This window comes from Drosophila sulfurigaster, chromosome X (assembly GCF_023558435.1).
Source record: "Drosophila sulfurigaster albostrigata strain 15112-1811.04 chromosome X, ASM2355843v2, whole genome shotgun sequence".
Taxonomy (NCBI): Eukaryota; Metazoa; Arthropoda; class Insecta; order Diptera; family Drosophilidae; genus Drosophila; species Drosophila sulfurigaster.
Window position 1 is genome coordinate 22655974 of NC_084885.1, and position 12605 is coordinate 22668578.

At 36.7% G+C, this 12605-nt stretch overlaps 3 protein-coding genes across 4 annotated transcripts in view; 2 read left to right on the top strand and 1 right to left on the bottom strand.

Moving 5' to 3' along the window:
• LOC133847927 (protein gone early) overlaps nucleotides 1–12605 on the bottom strand; it is a 35975-nt gene that overhangs the window by 2907 nt on the left and 20463 nt on the right. For both annotated transcript variants that reach the window (XM_062283228.1, XM_062283227.1), the window contains exons 5-6: nucleotides 420–683; nucleotides 211–362 (exon numbers count right to left, since the gene is read on the bottom strand). In XM_062283228.1, coding sequence (XP_062139212.1) covers nucleotides 211–362; nucleotides 420–683 — 416 coding nt within the window. The remainder of the gene's footprint in view (nucleotides 1–210; nucleotides 363–419; nucleotides 684–12605) is intronic.
• Nucleotides 2405–4047, top strand: LOC133849010 (uncharacterized). Its single transcript, XM_062284812.1, has 3 exons — nucleotides 2405–2509; nucleotides 2575–3415; nucleotides 3488–4047. The coding sequence occupies exons 1-3, from the start codon at nucleotides 2495–2497 to the stop codon at nucleotides 3814–3816; spliced, it is 1185 nt and encodes a 394-aa protein (XP_062140796.1). The 5' UTR covers nucleotides 2405–2494; the 3' UTR covers nucleotides 3817–4047.
• Nucleotides 9889–10892, top strand: LOC133848681 (uncharacterized). Its single transcript, XM_062284337.1, is given in 3 exon segments — nucleotides 9889–10197; nucleotides 10199–10256; nucleotides 10258–10892. Coding segments are annotated over 3 exon segments (762 nt in total). The 5' UTR covers nucleotides 9889–10036; the 3' UTR covers nucleotides 10801–10892.

Below are 12605 nucleotides of genomic sequence, written 5' to 3' on the forward strand. Positions count from 1 at the left end.
AATCTAAATCCCTTTCTTTCATCAACTGTCCCTCAGCTTTTTCTCTTCCGGTCTGATTCAGAGCTGACTTTCGACTATGGAAGTGATTAAAGCCAGTTGGAATTTCGGTTTAGAGATCATTTGACTGCCTGACTTGATTGCCAACTCGTTTTCGCAGGGATTCTCAATCACTAACTGCATTCGCTGCCGCTTTGTTTCATGTTTGCTTACCGATGGCGCAATACTTTTGAGCTCCGCCAGACGCAGCAATTTGTTTAGCTGTCGTTCTCCCGTTGCCTTGGCGGACTCAATGTGATTGACAATGCGTTGCTCGTAGTGGAAAATGTCATCGGCAAATAGATTCGCCTCTCGCGCAACCATTCCTGCAATAAAGTAGATTCTTGAAATCGATTTTATTAATAGTTATTCCATCGACTTACCCATGTTGATGGCAAAATCACGTAAGAGCAATTTGTAGCCATTGACAACATCGATGTCCGCATCGGGGCCATAGAAATACTTGTCGGGCAGACCCAATTCGCCTTCGTCGAGGGTAATGATGTAGTCATAGGGTATCGTATAGCTGTTCTCCACGCTGACACGATAATAGGGAAAGATGCCGTATTTGGCATGCAACAATTTTAGGGCATTCTTGTAATCCCAATTCTGTAAACGATTCGAGGCCGAAACTGCCTGCCAGTCACCTGAGTGAGAGAAAGGAGATTCGGTTAAGTAATCAACAACAAATCTTAATCAAATATCATGCGGTAATCTAATAATCCGGATTGCCGGGGAATGACCCAGCAGACCCAGACACTGGCGATCCGTTCGATCAGTTCGTTAGTAGCCGCAATATCGGGCGGCGCTAATGAAATTCCCCAGAAGAGCAGAGGCATGAGAAATTATTATGATTATTATTATTGTTTTTGGCAAAGAAAAAAAACCAGATAGTAGAGCTGCATATACTATAAATCTATAAATGTCTCTCTATGTCTATGTCTCTGCTTTTGTCTATTTTTTTTTCCTTTTTTGCTATCTCCCGATTTTATGTTATACCAATTAAAAGCGCTAAAATGTTTGCCTGCAATGTCTTCGGAAATTTCGGAGCGACAACCGTATTGCAGCCATAAACAAAGCCAAAAAAGAAAAATGAAACAAGAAAAGAAAAGCACCGTAATCTAAACGCACCGCACTACGAATGCCCTAAAAGAATGCGAAACCAAATTGTTCAGAAAATCATTAATCGGAAGCATAAGCATTAATGATTTCTAAAATAACTTAGCAAAAGAATTTAGCCAACCAATGAACCAAAATGTTGTTGAAATTTCAAAGTAAGATTTAATAATATAAATATTAAGAGAATTATTATATCACAGGATTTAAAATTGCTTAGAAAGCTTTACACAAAGATAATCAGAATCGATAAACAAAAATTTGTGTAATATGAGAAAGAACTGAAGAGAATTATGTAACCAACAAATGAACAACAATGTTGTAGAGATTTCAAATAAAGATTAAATATACAAAACAATAAAATAAAATTTAAGAATATAATTGTTTCATAGTTTTTAAAATTGGTTAGAAAACTTTACACAAATACAATCTGAAGCATATTTCATATTCGATAATCAAAAAATTGTGTAAGTTGAGCAGGAACTTAGTAGAATTGTAGTTGATATAAAATATAATGAATAAATAAAAGAAGATGATTGTATCACTGTTTTTAAAATGATTTTAAACCTATCACTTCATAGAAAGTACTTAAGAAAATCTGAGAAAATGTGAACCATTAAAAGAAAAACAAATAATGTCGCAATTGTAGTCATCATATCTATAAGAAACACTTAAGAGTAGGTGCTGATAGTGGGAGAAATCAAGAGCTATTGATGTTTATAGCACTCTTCTTAACCTTATGGGCCGCTTCCCCCAAAATCACAGCAAGGTCTTTCGCATTGTTTGATGCAATTAAGAAATGCTTAGTTCGGTTTTTATAGCAGCTAAAGCATTAGTAACCCAATTGAAGCACTTTGCATGGCCCTAAAAATCGAATCGCAGCCAAGTGGAAGATGACTTTGACATCGTGATAAAGTTAAGAGTGTGTGTTTTTGGGGAAACTGAAACTGAATGTGAACTGGAGCCAAGTGTTATCCGCAAGCTGATGGGCGACACATATGGGTAAAACTTATTTGGGGGAATATTGATTGTGTCAGCTGTGTTTGCGATAACAATTAGCGCCTGCGAATCGAGAAAGAGAAGAAACAAAAAAAACTAGGCAGCTAGCCGGATTTAGTGTTCGCTGTGTTGTGTTATAGTTATATTTTATTTGAACAATTTTAACAATTTATTGCAAATCAATGCGGAGCACTTTAATTAACTTCAATTAAAAGCATCTGCCAGGTATTTGGAGCCAGGTATAAAAACTGAACGCGGCCACCAAGCGACGCATCAATCCAGTGCAGCAGCTCCCCGAGCAAAGCATCATCTTTGTCGTTTTCCCCACGTCCACGTTCTCAGTATGAACAAACTTGTGGTAAGAGGATTAAGATCTTAACTTAAGAGAATCTTTTGATATTCCCTGTATTTTCTTTTCTTTAGTTTTTGGCCTGCCTGGCTGTGGCTGCGGCACGTCCTGATCTCAGTCGTCAGGCGTATCGCTATGAAGTCGGACAAAACGATAATGTGGTGACCACTTCCTATCAGCCCACCGCCTCGGGCACCACCTACTTCAGCAGCTCGGGCCCCACGGTCGGACAATTGAGCAGCGGCGGTGGCGGCAGCAACGGCGTCTTCTACAGCTCGGGTGGCAGCTCCGATGGCATTGCCTACACCTCGGGTGGCAGCAACAGCGGTGGCGTTGGCGTTGGCGGTGTTTCCTATACTACGGGTGGCAGCAACAACGGTGGCGGCGTCTCTTACACCTCGGGTGGCAGCAACAACGGCGCTGGCGTTACCTACACCACCGGCGGCAGCTCGAACTTTGGCAGCTACTCCACTGGCGGCGTTGTCAACGATGTGATCGGTCTGACTGGCATTCACCCGGGACCCGAGATCAACTACAAGGAACAGGAGGCGTACATCAGCCACTTGGCCAACTTCCAGCCAGCGCAGGTGACAAAGCATTTCTATCTGCACACCGCACCCGAGGATCATGATGAGCAGCAAATTGTCCGCTACGTGAATGTGGGCAGGCCCCAGAAGAACTATCGTGTGGTGTTCATCAATGCTCCCGCATCGACCACCAGCAAGGCCAAGATCATTGCCAACATTGCGCCCGTCGAGGAGAAGACCGCCGTCTATGTGCTGTCGAAGAAATCGAATGCTCTCGATGTCAGCGCCGAGGTTGTCACACAGCGTCCCGTCAACAACAAGCCCGAGGTCTACTTCATCAAGTACAAGACACCCGAAGAAGCTGCTCACGCTCAGCAGACCATTCAGGGTAGGTTTTAGCAGCGATTACTCCCGACTTTCAACTTCATGGTTTAATCTTTTTCTCTTCTGATGATCGTAGCCAACTATGATGCTCTTGGCGGCAGCTCTCAGACCAGCGATGAGGGTATTGTGCCCGTCTCCTCAGTCATCAACAGCCTGGGCGACAACGGCGCCTCCGGTGTGCTCTCCGATGCCAATGGCGCCGTCAACATTGTCGGCACTGGCGGTGTTCCCGTCGTGGAGTCCGGTGCCAGCAATCTGCAGCTCGATGTCACCGGCAGCAGCAGCAACACTCAGTCATCGGCCACACAGATCGGAGGCGGCGTTAGCAGCGGCTCGCTGGTGGGCAACAATGTCATCCAGACCACATATCTGCCCGCCAAGCCCATCCGTTCGGTCAAGTACTAAACGCGAGAGACAAACACAACACTTCCTTGTCCTTTAACCAGCCCTTTATCCCTGCCAACCACCAACTACGTGCTCGACTCGATTGCTTCTAACTTGAACGATCGCGAAGAATCGTTCTTCTAGAATTTGTTCATGTAACTTTTGCGATATATTTCTTAATTCATTTTTTTTTTTCAACTATTTTTTTTTAATAAAAATTAAGCAACTCTTAAGGCATTCAAAAAATAATACAAAACAGGTGTTTCAAATGGGATTGATAATAAGACAATGAAAGCATTATGTGATTGATGAAATATGATTTCAATTTCATCACATATCATATGGAATATCATATTGAAGGTGTGTTGGAAGTAAATGAAAGATTACACTTAAGCAACAGCTTGCATAACAAACTTCAATAAAATTACACAAGAATTTTAAGAAAAAAAAAAAACAAATTGAAAGACAAGACAAAACAAATCAATTGCAAAACTAAATAATAAAATTGACTATTTTTAAAAACGTCTACGAATATTCATATTAAAATTTTATTTATTTAAGTGAAGAAAAAAAAGGAAGAAAGCTACATTTGTGTGTGCTCGACTGTAAGATAGAGAGCAAAATAGTTCGGTATTAATCTTAAAATATACCAAATTAATATACCGCAAAAATAAAAAAGGCTATATTTGGAATATTGAGTCAAGTGTGCTTGATTGTGAGATAGAGAGCACAACATCGTGTTATTATTCTTAAAATATACCAAATTAATATGCCGAAAATACTAAAATACACCAAAGACTATATTTGGTATGTTTTCATAGTAGTGCACTCAAAATATACCATAAAGTGCGAAATACACCATAGTTTAGGTCAAAGCAACTAAGACCCGATTGCAGTAGGCGTTTTTTGTCATTCAAAAGCATTTCCTAAAAATCTACAATATTTATCTGAAAAAAAAAAATTAGGCTTGTTATTCGAAGTCCTGCTACCCTATAGGTAGCGAGTAAGGAATTGAAAAATCAAATGATGTCTGAAATCATAAGTGAAATGCATACAAAATGCAATATATCACACACAGTACTTTCTTCTAAAGTTCTTAATTGACATCAAATCAGAAAACAACTACAATGCAATGAATCTCTTCTGCAATTGTGAATAAAATGATTGATATTCTTTATAAAAGATGTACTAACCTGAACTACGATCATATATAGTATAAAAGTAGATCGAAAAGAAATTTAAATGGAAAGTTTCAAATGGTGCCTTGCACAAGCAGATATCTAGCTGTTGCTTCCCTTCCCCTCTCCCTGCACCTCCACCTCATCCAACTGGTTGATCTTCTGCCTGGGCAAGCCAAGTATTTGGCAAGCTCTTCATAATTGTTGAAGCGGCAACAACAATTGAAGCGCGATCACCGAAAAACGTTGGCAAATAAATTAGCGTCTTAAAAATAAAAGACAACGACAAGAAGAAATACATATAAAAAGCAAGCAAAGGCAGTCGAGAGTAGGAAAACAAAAGCCAAAAGCCAAAAACCAACTGGAATCAAAATCAAAATCAAATCGGAGAGCCAGACAACCAGACAGAGAGCAAGATGACTAGCTGCAAGGTCAATTCGCGCCAATGCAACTCATTAAAATACCAGAAAGTATTAAGAGAGAAATATAGAGAAATAAACACACATATATATTTATATTGTATAGCTGATATCTGATAGGGTAAATCTAGCCCAAGTTGCCACGCCCCGCAGCACGACAAATTTATGCATTACTATTTTGCTGTGTCCGATAGATACAAATATATTATTTAGATACCTCAATTTGGTATTTATTTTTTGGTATTTTCGTGTTAGGTATTTTTCGCCGCTGCTGATGCTGCTGCTGCTGAGGATGATAATGACGATGATGATGATGATGATATCGTATCTCTTGCATCTGCATATTAATGGTTTTTGTCGATCTTTGCATAAAGATAATCACACCTACTAAATAAATGATACGATCTCTGATCTCTGTGTGGCTTCAGTCGATCGATCGATCGAATTGATACCCAAAAAAGCAACAAGAAAAGCAAAAAAAAAAAAGAAAAAAACATTTGTCCCTCGGTTTTTACTGTCAACGTTCATAAAAACTTCCATAAATTTTCATATTGTGTGTGGTTTCTTGCTCAGTGATTTGTGGGAGGCGGGTTCGAGGGGAACATGAAAATTATTGATATGGATATAGATATGCATTTGGATATACGATATGGAATGCCTAATTGATAATTATCGTTTTGTTCGCTTTCAATTCAATTCAGCAGCGAGCTGCTAATAACTGAATTAGTCGCGATCAGCTGTTGCTTCTTTTTTTTCTGTTTTCAATCAGCTGTTTTGTTAAACGATCCTCACTACCACGATCAACGCATTGGGTGGGGGGAATTATTAGGCGACGATCGATTTGATTTAATTATTGTATCAAATAGTCGACCACCAAATTGACAAATCAATTGAATGCACGATGATCGATATAGAATGATCAATTTTGATCTACAACGTTTTTAGTATAAATTTGTTAACAAAAGTAATAAAAATAAAATGATAAATGATTGATTCCATCTGTGAAATGTTTTGCTTGTTCAACTAAACGTTTGGTTGTTTCAATTTGTAAAGCTGTCATTAATCGGGGATCGAGCTTACAACTTTAAATGTGATGAAAAACATTTCAAATATACTAATTTGAATATTTTGTATTTTATGAGAGAATATATTTAGTATCTTTCTATTTATTCATTCGCACAAAATAAAATTTATAGAATTGATTAAATAGAACTCAAATTTTAATGTGTCTATCATATTCAACATTTAGTATTTTGTGAATGAGTATGTATATTTTCAGTATATCGGAATTTCTTCATACGCTAGAATAAAATTCAAAAAGTTATAAAATTGAATAAATCGAACATAAACTTTAAATGTGTTAATGACGAACATTTAAAATTTATAATTTCGAATATTGAATATTTAGTATTTTGTGGGAGAATATACATATATACTATTCTCAGTATATCCAATTTTTTCATACGCTATAATAAAATATAACAATTTCTGCAATTACATAAAAGTATTCAATCAGCTAGCGAAATGGAATCATGTGGAATTATAAACTATCGATCGAACGAACGATCCGATTGAATGAGTAAGCTCATAAATCGATTCACCCGATGACAGCACCATATGCTAATCTATAACCATATATATTCATAACACATATACTATCTGTATCTATCTATAGATACAAAACTGCTTCCACATTTGGCCAAATTATGTTTTATGAGTTTATATGGCGCTCTTTTGTGGCGACCTCCAACTCAACTCCAAAGCGCCTCATCTTCAGGTGAATGTGTCGCAGTCTCAATTCAATTTGTCGCTTGGGTTTGTGCATTCGCTAAGACCACAAAACTGACTCATCATCAGCTTTAGTGATATATTTATTGCTACTGCTGCTGATGCTGAGTGGTTTGGGAGGCCACCTCATGAAGCCATTGTTTTTGGCATGGGAAACACAGTTTACAAATATTATAATCATATTTATATTACGAAATTTTGGCATGCGGAAGATGTCAGCAAAAAACAAAAAAAAGCACATTTTTGCATAAACTATCTGATGTTCTTTTCTTCGTATTAGAAACCCATCAAATTTATTTAGTATAATTTTTAAGTAATTAGTATTTGAATAAGTTTCCTCATCAAATTTACTTGGTGTATGTACTTTTTAATTTATTAGTAATAAGATTTGATTGATTTAGAATTGACTTCTTAAATATTTTAAACTGTTTTTTTTTTTAATATAAAATCCATCCAAGATCTCAAATCAATTTTCCAATAAAGACAAAGTCAATACAATTTGAGAACTTAATAATAAAATTCACCGGATTGTCAAAGAATTGCTGAAGCTAATGAAAATGCTGAAATACAATTGAACTGTAGTTAAAGTTATTAAATAACAATTGCTCCTCACATATCAAAGAGAAATTGGATAAACAAAGAAGCAACAGACTGAATTGAAATTATAGATTTTTAAAAGAAATTGTGCTAAATGAATTTATGAAAATGCTACTTCCTATCTTTAAAATTGTTTATTTTCCATAAAGCTATATCATAAAATGACATACATACAGGTATCAACAAACCGAAAAGCGAATAATTCGTTGTCATTTTGTTTTTGTCGCACTGCTATTTCAAAGTTCACAGCTATACATACATGAATGGCTTAAGGAAGTTTGCACCAATAAAAGAACAATGAAAAATATGAAAATAATAAATCACTCAGTTTTTCTTTACGAATTTAATAACTTTGAACAATCCGTTATTGTGCATTCTAAGCATCAATCAAATGTTCGAGGCTCAAATACTTCTTTTGCATATGAAAAAGCATAAACACTTTTGGCTTTATGTAAGTCAACATTTGATTCGCATTCAATCAGAGATGTTGTCACTCATATAGGGGACGCTGTATGAAATCATCTTTTAACTGTTTGCAAATTTGCAAGTTAATCGATCAACTTGAACAGTTTTTGATCAAATTTGATCAGAGAGGCAACAGAAGCAGCATATGAAAAACCCAAATCAAACTTGTTTCGGAGACTGGAGGCCTAAAGGTGCCGTTTAATGAGATGCACAGCGGAGCCGTCAACAAGCCTACAAAAAAAAAAAAAAAAAAAAAACGTTGCCAATTTTTTTTTTTTTAGTATATTAGCGACAGCATTATATGGTATGGCAGAGATATGCTCGATGAATATCTATTTATAATGTGTTTGGTTTTTGCTGAGGCCAAAGCAACAGTCAAGTTCAATGCCAAAGCTGCCAAAAGAAGCGATTGTGAGATACATGACATCAAGCAGCAGAGAGGTAAGGTGCCAGGGGGAGGGAGAAGAGGCAGGAGGGCAACAGAGATAAGCGGCTTTTGTTGAAATGTAAACCATGGCTACACAACACTCAAGAACTGAACCACGCCCCGACTCTAAAACTGAAGTGAAATAGCAACAAGCACATTAACTGCAGTTGAATCTGCTCGACTTTGAGATACCTGTTCAATTGGGATGGAAGTGCCGCCAAAGAAAAAATTATTTGTTTATCTTCAACTCTTACTTTTCTACTCCAGTAGAGTGTGTTCTACTGAGAGGTGATATTCGCTCCACATTGTCAATAAGGAAACAGTGCAGTATGATTCTTAAAATATATCGAATTAATATACCACATACTAAAGGCTATATTTGGTATGTTGATATACTAAAAATATAACATAGTGTACAAAATATAACAAACCAATCAAAGCAACTACGACTCGACCAAAAAATACTAAAATATGTCTATATTTGACATATCAATATAGTATTACATTGAAAATATACCATTTTTGGTTACATTGGTTTATTTTGTATTCTATGGTAGATTTTGAATGCATTAGTATATCAATATATCAAATAAAGGCGTTGGTGTATTTTAGTAATTTTTGGAATATTAGTTTGGTGCATTTTATATTTGGTATATTTCGTTTGTAGTAGTATATAAATATACCGAATATAGTCGTCGGTATATTTTAGTAATTTTGGTATATTAATTTGGTACATTTTAATCATAATACATCGCTTTTTTAACTTTATTGAAAATGTATCTTTCCTACATTCTCACTAGCTCATTATACCCTTTCACCCAATTTTGTTAGCGGGTATGCAGAGCAGTCCAGTGCCCATCAGTTGACGCATCGCAGCATCGAGATACATTTGTGCATTCGAAGATTTGAATAAATTTTAGGTCACATTGAGCGCTCCGCGACGAACTCGCGCGCCTATGAATCTTTGTGTCTCGAATGTGTTGATTCATGAATGTTCAAACATCTTGAATCTTTGAAAGTTGAATGCTTTTTTGGTTTGGTTTGGTTTGGTTTGGTTTGATTTTGTTTTGTTGGTCCAAAGTTGAAGAAGAGAGCGCGACGCGAAGAGAAGAGCTTTAGATATAGTAGCTGAGAGTTCGCAGATGCGATTTACATAAAGTTACAACAACAAATCGAGTGGCAACTGCGACGTCGACTGCGCTCCGCGAGGGAAACATCTCGCATATAAGTCAAGTGGAGCGACAAGAAATGCAACCATTACCCCAAAGCGATTCAATCCAACTTCACTCGACAAACGACAAACGCGACGCAGCAACATTCGTATCGGCATTCAGGATAACACAAAAATCGAACACATAACTAACGTGATGAAGTGTCAACAGTTTTTGCTCGCCATCGTCATGGCTTCTGTGCTGCTGGTCACGATGATCCAGGCACGTCCTCAATATGGCTACGAGCAGCCGCAGGCCAGCGATTTGCTGCTCGGAGGCGTTGGACTCGGCGGCGGCGGCGGCAATCCCGGTGGTCTACAGTTTTTTGCCCTCGTCATCGTTGTCGTCGTCACATCGCGGTGGCGATAAATATCTGCCCCCCAGCAAGCACCACCCAGGCACCGATCATCAATAAGAAATTCTATTTGGTCTCAGCACCCGAGGATCACAGCAACGATGGCAAAGTGAAGCATCTGGTGTTGGGCAGGCCGCAAAAGAACTATCGTGTCGTCTTCATCAAGGCCCCAGCTGGCGATAATGCCAATGTGAAGTATTCGGCTGAATTTGCCCCGCAAGAGGAGAAGACCGTGATCTATGTGCTGAGCAAGAAGGATAACGATCTCGATGCCGGTGATATTGCGACGCCAGCGCCCACACAGCCCAGCAAGCCGGAGGTCTTCTTCATCAAGTACAAGACCGACGATGAGGCGAATCAGGCACAGAAGGAGATCCAGGGACAATACGATAAGCTCGGTGGCACAAATGAGTATCAGGAGGATAACAATGCTCCCATCACTTCGGTCATTGGCAGTCTCGATGGCCTCAATCCCGATGGCAGCTACAACTATCGTCAGATCAATCGTCCCGGCAATAACGGACATCCCAGTGCTCAGTATCTGCCCAGTGGACTCAAGCATTAGAAATCCTCGCGACTCTCCCTTCAACTCCTGCATACCAGTCCATACCAATCCATTCCTTTCCTCCCCCCCCTCACTTTGTTGTGTTGTTTAGTTTTAAGTATATATTTTTTGGAATTTTTTTTTTTGTTTGTGTTAATAAATAAATTGTATATTTAAAAAGTACGCAACGTCTTTTTTTGGGGGGGCTCTGGCTCTGGCTCTGGCTATAAGGTCGCGTAGTTTCCGCGCCATAAAATGCCATTTAAAAAATTAATAAAAATGCCATAAATAAATTGAAATGTTGCTCAAATCAAGCGAAAACCCAATAAAGAAGAGCGAGCAAAACTCAAACTACGAGAAAAAAAGGTCTACACACATACATACGAAGAAGAAACCTTATACTAAAATTCAAATCAATTCAAATGTGTCCAAAAATTCGACACTCAACAAAGCGTCCGGCGCCTGAAATAGCTCAAAATTAGCTTAAATGAAGTGAGAAATCAAAATAAGCTCATCAAATTTAATTATAATTGAATCAAACAGCGCATCTTTTCTTCGGCCGATCGTTAAACTGACGCTGCATGACAAAATATGAACCAAAGAGCGAGAGAAAGAGAGAGAGAGAGATGCCAAAAAACCAAGAGCCAAAAAGGAGGAACCATAAAAAAACACACACATAGAGAGAAGAGATACATAATTATGTATTTATTGAGATGATTTGGGAAATTCATTAGCGCTGATAAATAATGAATTCAAATACAAGATTTAAGACTTTACTAAAAATACTACAAAATTTAAGGTTTCAATACAAAATTAATTTGAAGAGAAAAATCTGAGGAGGTTGATTATAAGGAACTAAAAGATGAAAAAAAAAAATGTTGAGTAAAAATTGAAATAACATATATAATATTAAAGAATTAAAAATACACAAAAAAATAATAATAACAAACGGAAAAATATCAATTATTTAAAGAGCAAATTTAAATTTAAATAACTAAATAAATAAAAAATCTAAAGAGAATAAACAAAAATTTAATATAATACAAATTTACATAAATTATTTAAAACATTCGAAATGTTTGAGGAACAAATTTAAATTTAAAAAATATTGAAAAGAATACGCACATTGTAAATAATAATATTACATAAAACAGAGAATTGAAAAGAATAATAATAATTTAAAATAATATAAAAATGAAAAAATAAGAAAAAATAAATAGTAATAAAAACGAAAATATATAAATTATTTGATGAATTCGAGTTATGTGAGGGCAAAGTTAAATTAAAAAAAACAAATAAATATGTAGTCTAAAAAACTGAAAATAATATAATATTAAAAGTATATAATAATAAAAACGAAATAGCTCGAATTTAAATTAATTAAAAAATAGAGAATAAAGAAAAATACAATTATAATAAAGGAGTAAAATATAAATTATTTGCAATGGAAAGAAGTAATGCCAAAATAATAAAAAAGCAAACGAAGGGTAAATTACAGAATCAGCAAATAATAAGCTATAATAAAAAAAAAAAAAAAAAGTGATGTAGAGCAAAATATACAAACAAAAAAAGAAGAAGAAGTGAACTCTGCAACTGAAATCGGCTGTCGAGCAACCTTCGCAGAGCGATCGCTGTGAGCGAGCAAACATCTTCATAGGGCAATCGATGGAAGCAATTTTTCTTAATAAAAGTGAACATAAATCAAATTAGCTGCACCATTTTGAGCAAATGCGACATGAAAGTGTGGGAATTACGCGTCAATTTATGCTAATCGATGCGCGCATGCGAGACCTGAATCGACCTGAAATCCAAATCCAAATCCGAAT

Excerpts from the sequence above, each read along its gene's own strand:
- LOC133849010 (XM_062284812.1), top strand. Across the intron at positions 3,416-3,487 it reads CGCTCAGCAGACCATTCAGG|CCAACTATGATGCTCTTGGC; the intron begins GTAGGTTTTAGC and ends TGATGATCGTAG.